General features: G+C 36.8%; 1 protein-coding gene across 5 annotated transcripts; it reads right to left on the bottom strand.

The window, feature by feature from the left end:
• Positions 1-824: 824 nt before the first annotated feature.
• Positions 825-18238, bottom strand: LOC117995195 (uncharacterized). Of its 5 annotated transcripts, none has more exons than XM_069508183.1 (11): positions 17951-18238; positions 17426-17524; positions 15400-15543; positions 13402-14709; positions 11906-12036; positions 8775-8849; positions 7114-7252; positions 6805-6905; positions 5738-5867; positions 4357-4560; positions 825-3358 (listed from the first exon to the last, which is right to left on the bottom strand). In XM_069508183.1, the coding sequence occupies exons 1-11, from the start codon at positions 17954-17956 to the stop codon at positions 3137-3139; spliced, it is 2559 nt and encodes an 852-aa protein (XP_069364284.1). In that variant the 5' UTR covers positions 17957-18238; the 3' UTR covers positions 825-3136. The 5 variants fall into 5 exon arrangements, 3 of the variants coding, with proteins under 3 accessions (XP_069364284.1, XP_069364282.1, XP_069364283.1); XM_069508181.1 differs by having other exon boundaries at positions 826-3358; positions 17812-18238; XM_069508182.1 differs by having other exon boundaries at positions 826-3358; positions 5738-5864; positions 17812-18238.
• Between the last annotated feature and the right edge of the window lie 131 nt (positions 18239-18369).

Here is an 18369-nt window from a genome sequence, read left to right as displayed (position 1 = left end):
CAGACTTACAAAGCCACTACAAAGTGAAAATGTGTACTTTTTATGCTCACTCGACTTCAAAATAGGTGCAGTACGCGGCAGAAAATAATGAACATCGACATTGAGATTTCGGGTTTGTAGAGCGTTATCTCTGTCACTCATACTATGTGATGTTTTGTCGGTCTCAACGATAGAGACAATGCTCTACAAAACCGCTATCTCAATCGATGTACATTATTTTCTGTAGGTACGTAGGTATAGAAATAAAAACAATTTTTTTACTTTGTAGTGGATAGACACCAAACACCAACCAATCACAAACGAAACTACCTATGTTTTTAAATAAAATTTCAAATGTTTTTTGAAAACATTTTCGAATTGAATTTCGAATGCTCTTTTGAAAACATATTCGAATTGAATTTCGAATGCTCTTTTGGAAACATTTTCGGATTGACTTTCGAATGCTCTTTTGAAAACATTTTCGAATTGAATTTCGAATATTTTTTGAAAACATGTCTGTGATTGGTTGGTAAAACAAAATGGTTAGCACCGACTGAGATTTTGTCTCTACTCTCTGCCATTTGTACGGGGTGACGTAACAGAGAGAGTGCTATACTAGGCTTCTTTCCTTGGATAGAGTTATATAGATAGTTCAATCCATGATGACGCGCCCCACAATTTGTCCCAATTGGTCACATTGCAAATGTGCTATGTACGGATGTACCTACTGTTAGATTGTGAGTCATATCTGGTCGGTGGTCATAACGCACCGATCAGCGATGTAGGCACTCGTAAAACGTAGTGATTATATTCTCTTTGGGCACTCGCAAAAAAAATAATTAGGCAAAGATGTATATCTTTATCTATATATTATTATTTAGGCATTTCTGTGCCTATTAATATACATATTACTTATATTATAATTATTATCTTTATGTTCCCTAACAACTTACGTACACCTTAAACCCAGTTTCACTAGCCTTAAATCATCTTCAACCTAGTTGGCTGGTAGATATCGCTTCACAGCGATAAGGCCGCTAATTGTATGTTCTTCTTTTACATGTTTCTTTTCTTTTTGGTGTACAATTAAAGAATATTAAACTAAACTAAACTAAAGATCACTCCCCGCACCCATGGTTTCCTCGCACGCAAAATAGTGGGGCGCGTTTTCGTGGCACTACATTACTGCAGCAGCCAGCAAAAGAGGCATTGATGGACGAACGCGTAAATGTGGGATGGACACATTCGTAAGTCCATCACTACTGTCTATTTGTGGCCAAGGCTTGTATGTATAATACTTTTCTCAAATAATGCGCCGAAATGAAGACTAAGTAGTAGTACCTAGGCAGAACTTTTTATTATTTCGAACAAGTTTTCAATTACGGCTCTTGCCGCCTCTTTAATTTCAGGTGGCGTTAAAGTAAGTTCATCACACTCAGGGTCAGCTATATAGAGCGCACTCTGACTTTGCTTAGACTTAAGACAGAGCTAAACATAAATAAAAATAAAAAATAAAAATAAAAATCTTTTTTATTCGTATAAACTTTTACAAGCACTTACGAATAGTCGGATGCATCTACCACTGGTTCCGAATGCCTCGTTTTAACACAATCTTAAGTCTGAGCAAAGTCAAAGTGCGCTCTATAAATTCTCTAGATAGAAGTGTTCTCGAGCCACCAGGGCTGAGCCGCACAGACGGCAAGCGTCCAGATGGCTTGACGCTCGTCCCATGGCAAAACGGCAAATGTGTGCTGTGGGACGCGACGTGCACTAGCACTCTCGCGCCAAGCCATCTGGACCGGACGTCGCGGGAGGCCTGCGCCGCTGCAGAGTCCGCTGCCGCGAAGAAACGGGCTAAATACGCCCCTCTTCAGAGGAAATACATCTTTGTTCCACTGGCGGTGGAAACGTTGGGTTGCTGGGGTGAGGAAGCGAAGGGTTTCGTGCGTGACATCGGCCGTCGTCTAAGGGAAAGAAGTTGCGATCCGCGCTCTGGGGCCTACCTGCTCCAAAGGTCGGCACCTTTGGCCCCGGGGCAACCAGGGGCGGACTTTTTGACGACGTTTAATTTTAAGTTTGTAATGTGGCTAATTCCGTTGTACACACTCTCTAAACTAATCTAAAATAGCACGTCTAAATCTATTGCTATCCTTTTCATAATGTTGCTTGCGGAAAAGGATAGCACTAGATTTAGACCTGTTAATTTAGTTTGGTTTAGAGATTGTGTACAAGAGAATCGGCCCCAATGTTTATTTAAGTTTGTATGTTGTATTTTATATTTTTAGGTACTTTTAATTTAGATTTAAGTTTATTTATTTTGTGGAAATTAATTGCTGTATTATATACATGTACATTTATTAAAAAAGGAAATAATTAAACTGCATCGGAAAAATAATAATATGTAACTAATAATAATTATACTAATATCTATAATAGTACATAAATTCACATATATCATAACCCACAAGCACGCACTCACGCATACTCTCACACGCATTCTCTCTCTTTCCCACACACAAACACACACTCACACACACTCACACTTACACACACACACATGCATATGTTGTGAATCACCTACTAGTTATTTTTACTAGTTAATTGACATTTATTTTATCTCTACATACTATAAAGTCGCTTCCCGCGTCTGTATGTATGTATGTATGTATGAACGCGTAGATCTTTTAAACTACGCAACGGATTTTAATGCGGTTTTCACCAATAGATAGAGTAATTCAAGAGAAAGGTTTATAGATATAGTTTAATTCTCATAAAATTAGAGATCCCTAGGGAAATTGAAATAATGTGAATTAGGTCGGAAAAAATTCTTTCATTTGAGAGTTTCCGAGGCGTGCGCTGCCTAAATGGTCAAAGTTACACTAAAATAATGTATGGTCAAATTGTTTCTCTTAAAAAGTTCTATAAAAAAGTCCGCGATAGCATACATGTATCTTTGAAGGTTGGCTCACAATACTCGATTTTATAATTTTCAAATGTGATCTGAAACAAAGCCTTACTTTCGAGGGTGTTTTTACTGACATACTATTAATTCTTTGATTTTTCGGGATAATTTCAGCCAAATCCGTCCAGTAGTTTTTACGTGAAGGAGTAACAAACATACACACACACACACATACAAACTTTCGCCTTTATAATATTAGTCGGAATTATTTGCATTGGTTTCTTCGGTGTTTAAGTCTTGCGAGTCACTAGTTGCGGCACTGTGTCTTCGTGTGTTGGGTTGCCTGTCGCGGCGGTTGCGCTTGGGCCGCGGCAAGCTGAAATGCACGTGCGACACATGCTGGTCGCGGCCGGAGAGTGTCGTGAACGTTTTGTCGCATATGTCGCACTTGTAGAGTGGACGCGTGTCTTGATGCGACTGTAAAAGAAATGACAACTACAGGGTGTAACCAGAACGCTAGCAAAAACTTAGCGTTATTGTTGTACTACCTAAACACAATACAATACTAATATCATTTGCCTTTTTTTGTAGTCTGATCTAGTATTTTTCAAAGCTGTAATGTGTAGTGTGCAAAACTCGGGTCAATACCCCACCTACAACGCGGCATTAACTCCGAGTGGCTAGCTAAGTACGTGTTAGACTCGAACACCGTTCCGTACTACAGTCATATTTTTTCGACATTTTGCACGATAAATCAAAAACTATGATGCATAAAAATAAATAAAAATCTGTTGTAGAATGTACAGGTGAAGACCTTTCATATGATACCCCACTTGATATAGTTATCTTAGTTTAAAAATTGAAAATACTAATTATTATTTGTTCATGAACGTTTTAATTTTTTTTTGTGATATAACCACAAATTCAGTTTTATTTGTGCTATAAGACTTACCTACCTACAAAATTTCATGATTCTAGGTCAACGGGAGGTACTGTATAGGTTTCTTGACAGACACGACGGGCAGACAAGTGTAATTTTACAAAATGAAATTAAACATTTTCGATTGTATATTGCTAATCTTGCTATCTTGTTTAGACATTTTTAGATTTTTTTCTCGCCTGGTGTAAAGGGGGTTACTTATGCTAGTTTATAATATTAGTGGTACTGATTTTGAGCACAACCTAATTTTAGAGTATTCGCATCCTCTTCTTACTAATGTAATATGAAAAGGACGGACGCAGTTTGTCAGTTTTAAATTTAATTTTTAGATGGTAAAACCCTTGATTTTAGCGCACAGTCGCGAGCCTACTGTTTAAATTTGTTGCGTGCACTAAAATTTAGAGTTAGAATGTTCATGTTCTCTCCCTTTTTAGCATTGTTAAAAAGAAAGGGATGCAGATACTCTAAATTTAGTTTAGAGAAAAACAACGGAATCGGTGTCAGTATGGAATGAAATGTTAGAACGACCACTCACCAGCATGTGTCGGCGTCGGTTGGAATCGTACTTGAACTCCTTGTGGCACACCCCGCACGGGAATCGAAGTGGGTTGTCGCCGTGACAGGTCAACATATGGGCTTTGGAGAGAAACTTGGAGGCGAACCGCTTGGGACATATGTCACACTTGTACATCTTCTGGCCCGTGTGTACATGCATGTGATCTCGGAGTTTAGCGGCCGCCTGTTCACACAAAAGTAGTGTTTTTTAACACGCGACAACGGAGCACCGGATTGACGTGAGTTTTTGATGGGTATAGTTTAAGGCCTGGAGAGTGACATAGGCTACTTTTTTATCCCGGAAAATCAAAGAGTTTCTACGGGATTTTTAAAAACCTAAATGCATTGCGCCCCTCGCGCCTCTCTACCCGCCTTTTGCACTCCTGTCCCTGCCGGACTGCCGCGGCCGTCGCCATTATTTTAATTTCGTGATATCTCCTAAGATATTAATCTAAATGAAATGAAACAAAGGGCAATTTTGGTCTAAATTAAACACTAGAGATGACGAACTATTTTATTTTGATAAGGATTAATACTATGATAGTGAAAACACCTCCGAAAGTAATTGTTTTAGACCACATTTCAAAACCATAAAAATGGTTATTGTGAGCCTACCGTAAGAGATAGATATATGCTATCGCGGACTTTTTTTAGAGCTGTTTAAGAGGAACAATTCCACCCAACATTGTTTTCGTATAACTTTACCTATTTAGGCAGTGCAGGCCACGAAAGCTCACAGATGAGACGACTTTTTTCACTTTATTGCAATTTTCAAAGGGATCTCTAATTTTTTTTGAAAATAAAATATAGCCTATGTCACTCAGGAATAATGATGCTTTCTACTGGTGAAAGAATTTTTAAAATCGGTTCAGTAGTTCCAAAGATTACCTCCTAAAAACAAACTTAACGACATTACCTCTTTATAATATTAGTATAGAGTATAGATAGTATACTATAGAAGTATAGATGAATCGCTGAATGTGTTGCTGATCGCAAATCTCGAGAACAGCTGAACCGATTTCGCTAATTCTTTTTTTATAATATTCCTTGAAGTACTACGAGGATGGTTCTTACGGAGAGAAAAATTTAAAAAATTGCCTGAAAGTCTAAAAACAACACTTTCCTATATTCCCATACAAAAGATTCGTAATAATACTTAAAAGTCAATTTGAACTTCAATACCATACCATAAAGTTTAAGTGTTAGTGGAGGGGTTCCGGGAAGGATGACCCGGTGTCTCGAATAGCAGAATAATTAGAATTAAAAAAAAAAAAAAATCGACTGTTAGGCGGTACGAAGATCGCCGGGTCGCCTGGTAAATAAATAAATAAATAAATAAATACAGCATGTAGAATTCTCACATGGAATTTCCTGCCACACAGCTCGCACAGCACGTTGGCAGCAACAGTGGGGCGCTGCACGCGACGTGTATAGCTCGTGGCTTTTGACTTGTGGACCGAGTTCCGAGCCTGGTTGCGCTTCAGCTTACTGCTGGAAATTACTTATCATACACGGCCAAATGCGAGTCCCACTCGCGCACCGAAGGTTCCGTACTACAGTCGTATGTTTTCGTCATTTTGCACGATTTTCGTCATTTTATCGTGCAAAATGTCGATGAAATATGATTGTAGTACGGAACCCTCAGTGCGCGAGTCGCACTTGGCCGGTTTTTTTAATTTGCATGGCAGCCATTTTGATATTATTATTATTTGCTTACCGAATGTAGAAATACACACTCTAAGTAAATTTCAACTTTAATCTCTCATGAATCGTAATAGGTCCCTACCTATGACTATTCATGACAGATATACAGTTCTCTCTCATCTCATCTCACTAGCGGAGAGTTACTTCAAGCTACGGGAATTCACGCACCATTGGCACAAGAGGCGAAGCAGCTTGGAGCGTACAGTTACCAGGCCGGCACCTCACTCCTTGCACTCCTAGCACGACGGACCAGACAAGTTCTGTAAACTCACCCACTAATAGCGTGTTCGGGCGACACCGCCATATGGTGCTGGTACGCAGTCTCAGATGCGAAGCGGATGTTGCACTCCTCGCACGACGGACCAGACAAGTTCTGTAAACTCACCCACTAATTGCGTGTTTGGGCGACACCGCCATATGCTGCTGATACGCAGTCTCAGATGCAAAGCGGATGTTGCACTCCTCGCACGACGGACCAGACAAGTTCTGTAAACTCACCCACTAATTGCGTGTTTGGGCGACACCGCCATATGCTGCTGATACGCAGTCTCAGATGCGAAGCGGATGTTGCACTCCTCGCACGACGGACCAGACAAGTTCTATAAACTCACCCACTAATAGCGTGTTTGGGCGACACCGCCATATGCTGCTGATACGCAGTCTCAGATGCGAAGCGGATGTTGCACTCCTCGCACGACGGACCAGACAAGTTCTGTAAACTCACCCACTAATTGCGTGTTTGGGCGACACCGCCATATGCTGCTGATACGCAGTCTCAGATGCGAAGCGGATGTTGCACTTCTCACACGACGGACCAGATAAGTTCTGCAAATACATTCCTACCCTCACTTATTCAAGTAATACAACCGCCGAGTTTCTTGCTGGTTCTTCTCGGTAAAAAAGGCATTCCGAACCAGTGGTAGGGTACATTAGAAAGATTCAAAATTACTTGTCAAAAATTAAAATTAAAAATATTTCTATTCTATTCTATAAGCACGGACGCGTGACGTCGCGTGTTAGTCTGTATACTAACGTGTTTATCTTCGAACGGATGTCTCAACCTGATGTGTAATCCGACGCCCTTGGTACTGACGAAACTGAAGCCGCACAGCGGACACACGCAGTCTGAAGGGTGCTTTAGCCGCACGTGCGAGAAGTATGACGAGGGTTTACTGCAAGAATAGCATTTTTTCTACATCTGCTCGGTAATCCTCTTATGGACTAAGAGCCCGTGAGGGCCAGACCTTCGCTATTTTATAAAAGCTGAAAGTTTCATTGCGAATCGTCCCCAACACTGGGAGGAACGATCAGCAACTATGAAGTTTAATGACGTATTCCGTCACTTATACTTGACATGATTTCTAATATTACCCCGAAGAAAATATAAAACATACACTAATAATCACACAATACAACACATACAAATACACGGAATAATCTTTATTTAAAAAAATTACACTATATACTTTGACGAAAGATTTTATACACCTTTGTTACCTGTTATCTGCCAAAGCCAAGATGATCTAAACTTCATAGTCGCTGATCGTTCCTCCCAGTGTTGGGGACGATACGCAGAGAAACTTTCAGCTTTTTAACCGACTTCAAAAAAAGAGGAGGTTCTCAATTCGTCGGAATCTTTTTTTTAAATGTATGTTACTCGATTACTCGAAGACGCCTAGACCGATTTTGAAAATTCTTTTTTTGTTTGAAAGGGTATACTGTCGATGTGGTCCCATATAAATTTGGTGAAGATCTTCGAAGATAGATACTGGAACTCCTCAACGGATAAGAGTACATTGCTCGCGATCAGTGTAATAGTTTAGTAAACAGTAGGTTTTTAACCAGGCATAGCATGTTTTAATACCATAGGGCCACTAAAAATTGTGAAATAATTTTTTTTTACAAAAAAAAAACCGACTTCAATACACAAACACTAAAAATTAAAAAATAATTTAATTTATTACCGAATATATTATGTATACATGAGTTAATATAGTTCCATAATAATATTTTTTGGGGTCGGTGCCAGTGCGGTGCCATTGTAGTCTCATAAAAATATGAAGTGTAGACGATTCGCGCAGCTAAAGCTAATTGGCACCTCATCGTCATCGCAAATCTCGAGAACAGCTGAACCGAGTTCGCTAATTCCGTGAATTTGTGGTTACATCACACACAAAAAAAATTGTGGTTATAAACTAAAAATTAGTATTTTCAATTTTTAGAGTAATTGGTATCATATGAAAGGAAAGGGCTTCCCTTGTATATTCTAAAACAGATTTTTATTTATTTTTAGGCATAATAGTTTTTTTAATTTATCGTTCAAAATGTCGATAAAATACGTCTAGGTACGGAACCCTGAGTGCGCGAGTCTGACTCGCACTTGGCCGGTTTTTTTGAAGTAAAAAGTAACCGTAAAAAGGAAAAAGCAACTATACTATAAAGCATGAATTCGAGAAGGAGCAATCCTAGATTTAGGGGACATGATAACTACAATATCAACTGCCATGGTCAAATCCATTAAAACACTTTCTGACCAACAGAGTTGTTCACATATGGAATACATTGCCTAAGGATGTGGTTATGTCAAGTTCTGTTAACCAGTTCAACAATAGATTGGATAAATATTTGGAAAACTCGAAGCACTTCTGATATAGACGCATCAGAGAATGCTGCTTTGTCTTAAAATAATTATACCTGAATACTGCTCCGCAGTGTGCGCATGCGTACGATTTGCCGCTGTGCCAGCGCGCGTGGATTAGTGCTTGGACTCTGCAACAGGTAGACAATTTTTTTTTTTTTTTTATTACCAACATAAAGAATGTTTAACAAATCCAATTTAGACACAGCAAAAAACCACGAAGGTTTAAAAAGTGTGTCATTCCGTCTACTTCTTAATACATAATAATAATAATAGTGTTTCTATAAACAATATAAATTGCTTATAGAAACCCTTATTACATTACATTTCATACAAAAATGGGGATCATTACAATTTGTTAAATATAATAGGATTTTAGCTTATATTTTAAATTAAATCTAGTTAGCTCATTTCTAAACTTGTTATCTAAAGTATTTATTAGGCGAGGGACAATTGGACGTGTTTATGCAAAAACACATAGGGTGAGATCTATAGAGCGCACTCTGACTTAGCTTACACTTAAGACAGAGTTAAAACGAGACAGAGCTATATCTCTCACATAAATCTGCTACGTTTTAACTCAAACTTAAGTCTGAGTAAAGTCAAAGTGCGCTCTATAGATCTCACCCTATGTGTTCGTTTTTTATAATCATGCTGTGTTGAGAATAAAAGCTAGCGGACAGTCAGGGTTATGCGTTCGGACCACTGCCTTAGTAAGCGGCCACATTGTTAAACCTGACCGATTGTAATAAAATATAGATATACAAAGAATTTGGAAAAGGAGCTGGTTTGTACTAGGAAAATTAACTACGTTTATACTATTTTCACTAGCTGTTGTTATCTATCACTTGGGAATAATCTATCATCAGTCCCGGAGGTTACCTCCTACACCGAAACTTTACCTTTTTATAGTATTACTAATCGTTCACGCAACCACCACCCACGAATGGTCTAAAATGGCGCGCGTTTCAAAATTCTAAGTCTTACAATCAAAATGTACTAGGTACTACTACTCAAGGTCAATAATGTAAACGAGGAACAGAAAAGGTCCTAAAATGGAACCTTGTGGAACCCCTATTTTTACAACTGATCCGGATCTACCTTTTATAATTTATCATCTACATCAATTGCAATGCTACACTCTCATTACATCAATTGCAATGCTACACTATTAACAGTAATGGTGCCATTTCCTGACCAATGTTTCTTGATCAACACAGTCAAAAGGCTTGGATAAAACGCCAAGCGCATCATAGCACGAGCATGTAAAACCAGCGTATGGCACACTCAAATTGACTGAAATTTAAGCTCTTACATAATAGAAATAATTATTAAATCATTTATTGGCACCGATTCTCTTGTCTTTCTCTAAACTAAATTTAGACTATCTGCATCCTTTTCTTTTTAATATTGCTAAAAAGGGACGGAACATGAATTTTCCATTTAAATTTTAACTTTCCATTTTTTCCAAAATTTTCCATTTAAGTTTAATAAAAATTTAAACAATAGGCTCGCGACTGGTAGCTAAAGTCATGAAATTTGACAGCTCTAAATTAAATTTAAAAATGTCAAACTGTATCTGTCCTTTCCTAAATGAACTAGTAAGACGAGGATGTGAATACTCTAAAATTTAGGTGTGCACAGAATCAGTACCATTGCTCCGATAACGTTACAGTCAAAATTATTTAGAGCCTATGATGCCTAAGATAGCATAGCTTAATAAGAAGACCCGTAGAGGCGGAATTGTGAGGAGTTTTAAGAATTTCCGCCGCAATAGTCCGGCGCGTTCGCTCGTATAAATGGAGTTCGTTCCACGTATGCTGGCTTTAATCCTCTCAATGTAGGTAATCGTGCGTGCAGTTATTGATATTGCTGTACCTGCCTTTTATTTCAAACTTTCCTTTTAAATTAATATCCCAATATTTGAGTGCTGCTCGGGTTCGATCACGGACACGCACCTACTATTATATATAACTATTTGGAGTTATATGCGTTCTGCAATTAAGTATCACTCGCTTTAATGATGAAGGATTGTGAGGAAACCTGCATGCCTGAGACTTCCCCATAATGTTCTTAAAGGTATGTCTGGCGACCGGCGCTTGACCCACTTGGTAGACTATAGCCAAACCCTTCACATTTTGAGAGGAGACCCATATTCAGTATAGTGAGTCGGTGATGGATCGGTGATGATGATGATAGTCATTTTATGAATCACTACCCCTATTGTAAATGCGAAAGTGTGTTTGTTTGTTGATTTCTTGGTTTGTTGGTTTGTCCTTCAACCACGTCGTAACGGAGCAACGGATTGACGTGATTTTTTGCATTGGTATAGTTTTTTTTTTAAAAGAATATTAGCCATGTTAAATGACTAATATTCCCCTTTCCTCTCCAACTAAGCGTCAGGCTTGTGCTAGGATTAGGTACGACAATAGTGCAACGGGCGGGGTTTGCAGTCCACTCCTTTACCGGTTGAGCTATTGAGGCTCTAAAGTTTGAGACCTGTAGAGTGACATAGGCTACTTTTTATCCCGGAAAATCAGAGTTCCCACGGGATTTTTAAAAACCTAAATCCACGCGGACGAAGTTGCGGGCATCAGCTAGTAAATACATAAACTTCATACATATTAGGTAGAAACATTGTAAATTGTAATGCTAGAAAACATAAATCAAGCCATCTTTAATATCGAATAGATTCATTTCCATTACGCAATATTGTAGCTGTCTCGGAATATTGCAAGGAAAATTTAAGGCGAAGCCAAGCACTTTAAATGTAACCAATATTGGTGTAAGGGATCCGCTGATTGTCTGCAGACGATCCTTTGCCTAACGAGCTAGTCGTGACTCGTGGCATGTCCTTTGTATTGCTGTCGCCGCAATCCCCGGTGAGCAACTTGCACTCACCGAGATTATCCAAATATTATGCTGTTTTGAGGCCTACTTCTGAGTTTGTTACATCTTTATTGATATCTAGACTGGATGATCGGACTATAACTTTAAAAAAATCTTGATCATTAAAATAGATTATTCAGTTCCCTCAATCCGCACTTGGCCAGCGTGATGGACTAAGGCCCTTCTCTTACTTAGAAGAGACCCGTGCTCTGTAGTAAGCCGGTGATGGGTTGATCATGATGATGATATCTCCCTAAGTTGTAAACTCGTGCTATAGGCATTAGAGAACTTTACTTACTTGGCATTGACAGTAAACTTGCACAATTTGCAGCTGTACCTCTCGCTGTGGTTGGCAGTGGTATGTGTGTACAAACTATCACGAGTCTTGCAGTGGATTCCGCATATTGCACACACAAATTTGCCATATTTCTAAAAAATTGCAAGTTCTATATAAATAAATTGAGGGACCACCACAATAACCTTTACATACTTACTCCAGCTATCAAACAATAATTAATTATACACCAAAAATTTAAATATTTCCCAAACAATGTAGCTAAATCCGTTGTACACAAACTCTAAACCAAACTAAATTGACACATCTAAATTTATTGCTATCCCTTTCATAATTGTTGCTTGCGAAAAAGGATGGCACTAGATTTAGACCTGTGAATTTAGTTTAGTGATTGTGTACAAGAGAATCGGCCCAATTAACAGTCTAAAATTGCAATGGTTCTACCTATTCTAGGATGTCTATGCTTACTTTAATAATTTATTTATTCTTAATGTTACTATGGTAGGTACTGTAGAAGCTAGGGAACGGTAACAGCTGTGTTAGCTTGTACGCGTGGGTGGAATAGGGTATTTTACATCAAGCGAAAAAAATCCAAAATGTATAAACAAAATAGTATTAGCAATCGAAAAATGTTACTTTCAGTTTATAAAATTATATATATTTTTTTTAAAATCTGTTCTACAAGTATCCGAAATAGCCGCCATGATGAATCCCGACTGTGACGTCATGATGTCAATGTTGTGTAATGTCACCTTAGCACTTGTTAACAAAATTACCAATTGTTTGCTTGTTAATTTAAGTTTTTTTAATTTGTTTTCGTTTCAAATAGTAGGTATAATAAAACTCAGATTGATAAATAAATTATTACTCCCGTTCCCGTACAGTATATTTCATATATTGCAGTGGAAAACCGGTTCGTAAAAGCATATAGGTAGCTCCATAGATTATTATCTACTATTCTCATACTAAGAGTAGTCTCGCAAATTTCAACCAAGTTTTGCTCCTACTTTTAAATCTGTTGGCACTTGAATCCACAACTTATTCGGTGTTTTTACACTGGTATTCCCACATGCAGGCACATTGCACACGAATGAAAAGGCAAGTTACTCATTTTAAATTGCAAAAAATATGTACTGCATGTACTCTTTCACTAAGAAAATTCCTTTTTGACAAAGTGACGTCATCACGGCTCATGAACTTTACAAGATGGCGGGCAGCGTTTTCGCGGTGAATGCAAAATTTAAATGCGTTTTTATTGCACTTATAGTTCCAATATAATTTTTGTAAATTTTTTGGTGGCTTATTATCACCTTAGGATCAAATTAAAACACTTTTCAAAAAATGGTAAAATACCCTGGGGGATTTGGATTGAGGGATTGAAGGACAAACCAATACACATTCGCATTTATAATAATTATGGGTAGTGATAACTTTTGAGCGTCATTGTGGGTCTTGTTCTACCAATAAGTCACCGCGACAGCTAGCAAAGTATAACTTACATCAGTGTGTCTATCCATATGTCGATTGTAAGTAGAGAGTTGCCAGCTTCCTTTAAAGCAAATTTCACATTTGTATTCAGACCTTTTATATAGCACAGAGTCTTTTCTTTTTTGTAAATCAGTTATCTGTTCTTCATGAGTTAACCGAGTCCTTGTGAACGATTTTAAGTCTTCTTCGGTACAATCTTGCGTTTTGGGTCTGGAAACATATGTTTGAGGTTTTTTATCTCTTTTACGACGCAAACCTTGTCCACTCTTTTTTGGTGTCAAAGCCAGAGGAAATCTTTTCTTATCCGATTTTCCAAAGTTTATAACATTGGATCCATTCTTACATTCGTAACTATCATCATTTATTTCTTCTACCATAGTTTTATCTCTATTATGATTATCGGTTCCATATACTCTATTGAGATTTTGATTTGCGTTATTTGTTCTAGGTATAAAATCTTTGTGTTGAATAATGGGTCTTGTGGCTTTTACAAATATGAAATTATCTAGACTAACTCTATTCTCTGAGTTATTGTCAATTTTCAATTTTTTTGATAATTTATCATTGCTATAGTTTCGATTTAACAGTTCATCAGTACCATGATCTAAATCATTATCTGTAATAGGTTTAGTGTATTTTACAAATACGAGATTGTTTAGGCTAACTCTATTTTCGGAATTATTACAAAGTTTTCGTTTGATTATTAATCTATCACTGTTGTGGCTGTCGTTTGCAAGTTTATCATTATTATCATCTTCATCTATGTCAATATCATCGTTAATATCATCAACATCATCACTCACATCATTTTTAATACCACCATCGATATCATGATCTATGTCATAATCTAGATATTCCATTTCATCATCACTGCCACAAATTATAAATACATCGCCCTCATCATTTTCAACTTTACAATTATTGCTTGTTACAGGATTAATGATAACATCATTATATTTTTTGTCATTATTTCTAACTTGACTTGAATTTTTTATTATGATATTTTTGTTATCACTGTCATTAAACTTGTGATCTTCATTAATATCATTATTAATTGCTTGAACATCATTATGAATATTATCTAATTCGTTTATTTCAGAATCTATTTCACTATTTTCAAAGTAAGACATAGTTTTATCGTCACTTTTTAAGTTTTCAATATTTACTTCTGGGTAACATATTATGTTTTCCATTTCTGTATTATTGTCTTCCTCGATCACAAAGAGGTCACAGTGGTCAGGTTCGTAAGAGAGTTTACCTAAATTAGATATAAGAAGGTTTTCCAATCTGTCAACTGAATTTAAACTTTGCGATGTTATCTGAAAAATGAAAACAAAAATGATCTCATGTTTGTACAATTTACAGAAAAAAACCGGCCAAGTGCGAGTCAGGCTCGCGCAATGAAGTTCCGTACTACAGTCGTATTTTTTCGACATTTTGCAGGATAATGCCAAAACTATGATACATAAAAATAAATAAAAATCTGTTTTAGAATGCACAGGTGAAGACCTTTCATATGATACCCCACTTGATATAGTTATCTTAATAAGAAAATTGAAAATACTAATTATTAGTTCATGACCACAATTTAATTTTTTTCGTGTGATCTAACCCTAAATTCACGGTTTTCAGATTTTTCCCCAAATGTCAGCAATAAGATCTACCTACCTGCGAAATTTCATGATTCTAGGTCAACGGGAAGTACCCTGTAGGTTTCTTGACAGACAGACAGACAACAAAGTGATCCTATAAGGGTTCCGTTTTTCCTTTTGAGGTACGGAACCCTAAAAATAGAGAAAAATACATTGTAGGTTTCAATAATAATAAACAGCAGAAGATTTTAATCACGAAAAATTAAAATTAAAATATTTGACAAGGCTTTTGTTTCTTAATATAACAAATAGTAGTAAGAGTTTGAATTCAAATGAAACTGCCAATCTCTTTTAAAGTTGTTCACTAAATATTTAAAGATATCAAAGTCAAATATCTGTGGTGAGGTAAATACTCACAACTTTATCCTTTTGCAGCAACTGAATCAATATAGAGTGTGCTCTCAACGTCTTATCTTTGAATGTCACACAGTTGGTCAACCTTTGAGCACATTCTGAACACAACTTTGGCTCAGTGTTGATATCATCACGAATAACGCTTACCTGAAGCAAGAATGTAGTTATAATAAACTAGCTTATGCTCGCGACTTCGTCCGCGTGGACTACACGAATTTCAAACCCCTATTTCACCCCCTTAGGGGTTGAATTTTCAAAATCCTTTCTAAGCGGATGCCTACGTCATAATAGCTATCTGCAAGCCAAACAGTCCAATCCATCCAGTAGTGAGCTGTGCGTTAATAGATCAGTCAGTTAGTCACCTTTTCCTTTTCTGGTTTCTGGTTTAAGACATTATTGTTCCATAAAGAAATTTCCACTTACATGGAACTTACAGGCTATTAAAAGTGGGTTACAAAAATTTCCATCTTAAAGCGCACAGTGAATACATAGTAGGTACCTAATTAAAATAGGTTAAGTAGGTATGCACCGATTTTAAGCACAACCTAATTTTAGAGTATTCGCACCCTCTTCTTACTATTGTAATATGAAAAGGACAGAAGCAGTTTGACATTTCTAAATTTAATTTGATGGTAAAACCCGTGATTTGAGCACGCACTCGCGAACCTACTGTTTAAATTTGTATTGTGCACCAAAATTTAGAGTCTAAGGTGACGCAGGACGCTCGACCAAACCTATTTGCTTTTCACTTGACATTGTATGAGAAAGGTGAGAGGCACGATGATTTTCACCGAATCAAGGGTTTAGGAAAGTATTTTTGAGAAAAAACTACTGAGCTTATGCTTGCAAAGTATAGTTATTTCAACTAATGATAAATAAACTATGTCTAATGTTAAATTTCTTTAGAATTTCATACTCCTAATCTTACTTATTTACGCCCAAAGTTGTCATAAATTTAGTGTTAAAATATGAATCTCTTGAGGCTCTTAACTTTAAATCAATATTATTTTCAATGATTAATATATCAATAAACCTAGATAATGACGAGATAAATCGATATAATACTTAGTTTTGAGCGTACAATATCAAATAATGTAGTAATTACCCTCCTACGTTTGTATGAAGAAAGCTCCGTCCTGAGCCCTCTTAAAATGTGAAAGTCATGTTCCGTTCCTTTTTAGCATTGGTAAAAAGAAAAGGATGCAGATACTCTAAATTTAGTTTAGAGAGAGACTAGAGAATCGGGGTCAATCATAGATTATATAAATTTCTAATTTCTAGTAGGTACATGTTAAGTATGATATTATTTTATAATAATTAGTATAATAATTATACTAGTAGGTAGTTTTAAAGCTTTTATATATTTAGATGAATCAGCTTTCAATTCACAATGTGCCTGATTTCTGAAAAATCGGACTCGCACATGAAGGGACCATCGCATCGTACAAGAAATCTCAAACATAGTAAAAATTATGGATAGCACCATCTTAATTTTATTTAGTAAACTAATTTATTTATTTTTATTTTTTGCTAAACCACCAACAGAATCATACAAAAAATATTACATTATTCAAATCCTAGGTGCTAAGTTATTATATAGTTCAAATTATTTAGTTGTGAACACAAATCTTCAATCTAACCACAAATTCGCGGTTTTCATTTACTTAGTGCTATAAGACACTGCTACCTGCCAAATTTTATGATTCTAGGTCAACGGAAAGTACCCTATAGGTTTTGATTCCCCATCTTCTTCTTCGCTCTGGGCTGGTTTCCGCACTTAAATGTTTCAGTCTGTTGTGCGTTTGATACCCCCGTATTCTCGATAGGAAAAGCATTCCGAACCAGTGATAGATGCATTTGATAATTCAAAAGTACTTATAAAAGTTTTATTGAATAAAAAATATTTTTATTTTTATTGACAGCCACAACAGACCACAAATTGATCCTATAAGGGTTCTTTTTGAACAAAAAAATCTAAAAATCACCATATTTTATCATTTTTATGATATTTCAAACATCAATAACTTACATCATGTCCTGTTATGTTAGTGTAAGCTCGCGCTAAATTACTGTTCTGGTTCAACAGAAACAGTTTGCTGGCACTGGTGTCTAGGCATATCAGGCAGAACTGCAAAACAAGATAAAGTTATGAAAACCGGCCAAGTGCGAGTCAGACTCGTGCACTGAGGGTTCCGTATTATAGACGTGTTTTTAGAACGTAGTACGGAACCCTCGGTGCGCAAGCCTGACTCGACTTGGTCGGTTTTTCCTTGGAAGATACGGCCAAACTAACGCCATTTGAGTCTCTTAATTTTCTGTGAAACATCTTTCTAAAATTACTTGCTGTAAATTGCTTTCTTTCCGGTCTGAATAGTAATGTACTGTTTTCCTACCAAGTAATCTTTATTTGCTTACCTCAATTGAGGAAATTACAGAGTTTTGTAATCTGAATATTGAAGGATTGTTCTCTCTGAGCTTCCTATGCATATTGAAATCACCTTTCTTCATCTTATTTAGATTTTTTTTATTCATCTTAGCTGCGCCTGATGCTTACGTGCATGATGAAGAAGGAGAACACGCAGATGACGAGCGTGGGCACAGCGTCGCAAGTCAGATTCAATGTTTAGAATATTTGAGGTTATGTGTAGCTCCGAAGTACTAAGAAATATCGTAGTGATTGCCCGATTTTATGTTGAATGGGTTTTAAGACACTCTTATAAATCATTAGAAACACGAGAAAAATGATAAAGTGAATTGAGAAAGTTTACATCGAAGCCTCCAAAACACGACAACAATAAAAACCTTGATAAAAACAAAGACAATTTTAATTTTTCTTATTTTGTTGACATATATATGCAACGTAGGCAAATCAAATCTCTATGGACTGACACGACTATATGACAGCCCAGCCCAAACTTGTTGGAAGTTGGAACGCTTAGAGTATTTAAACGTTGGAACGTCTATAGTCCGTCC

The sequence above is a fragment of the Maniola hyperantus genome, chromosome 28 (assembly GCF_902806685.2).
Source record: "Maniola hyperantus chromosome 28, iAphHyp1.2, whole genome shotgun sequence".
In the NCBI taxonomy this organism is placed as follows: domain Eukaryota; kingdom Metazoa; phylum Arthropoda; class Insecta; order Lepidoptera; family Nymphalidae; genus Maniola; species Maniola hyperantus.
This window is presented reverse-complemented; position numbering and strand designations above follow the sequence as displayed.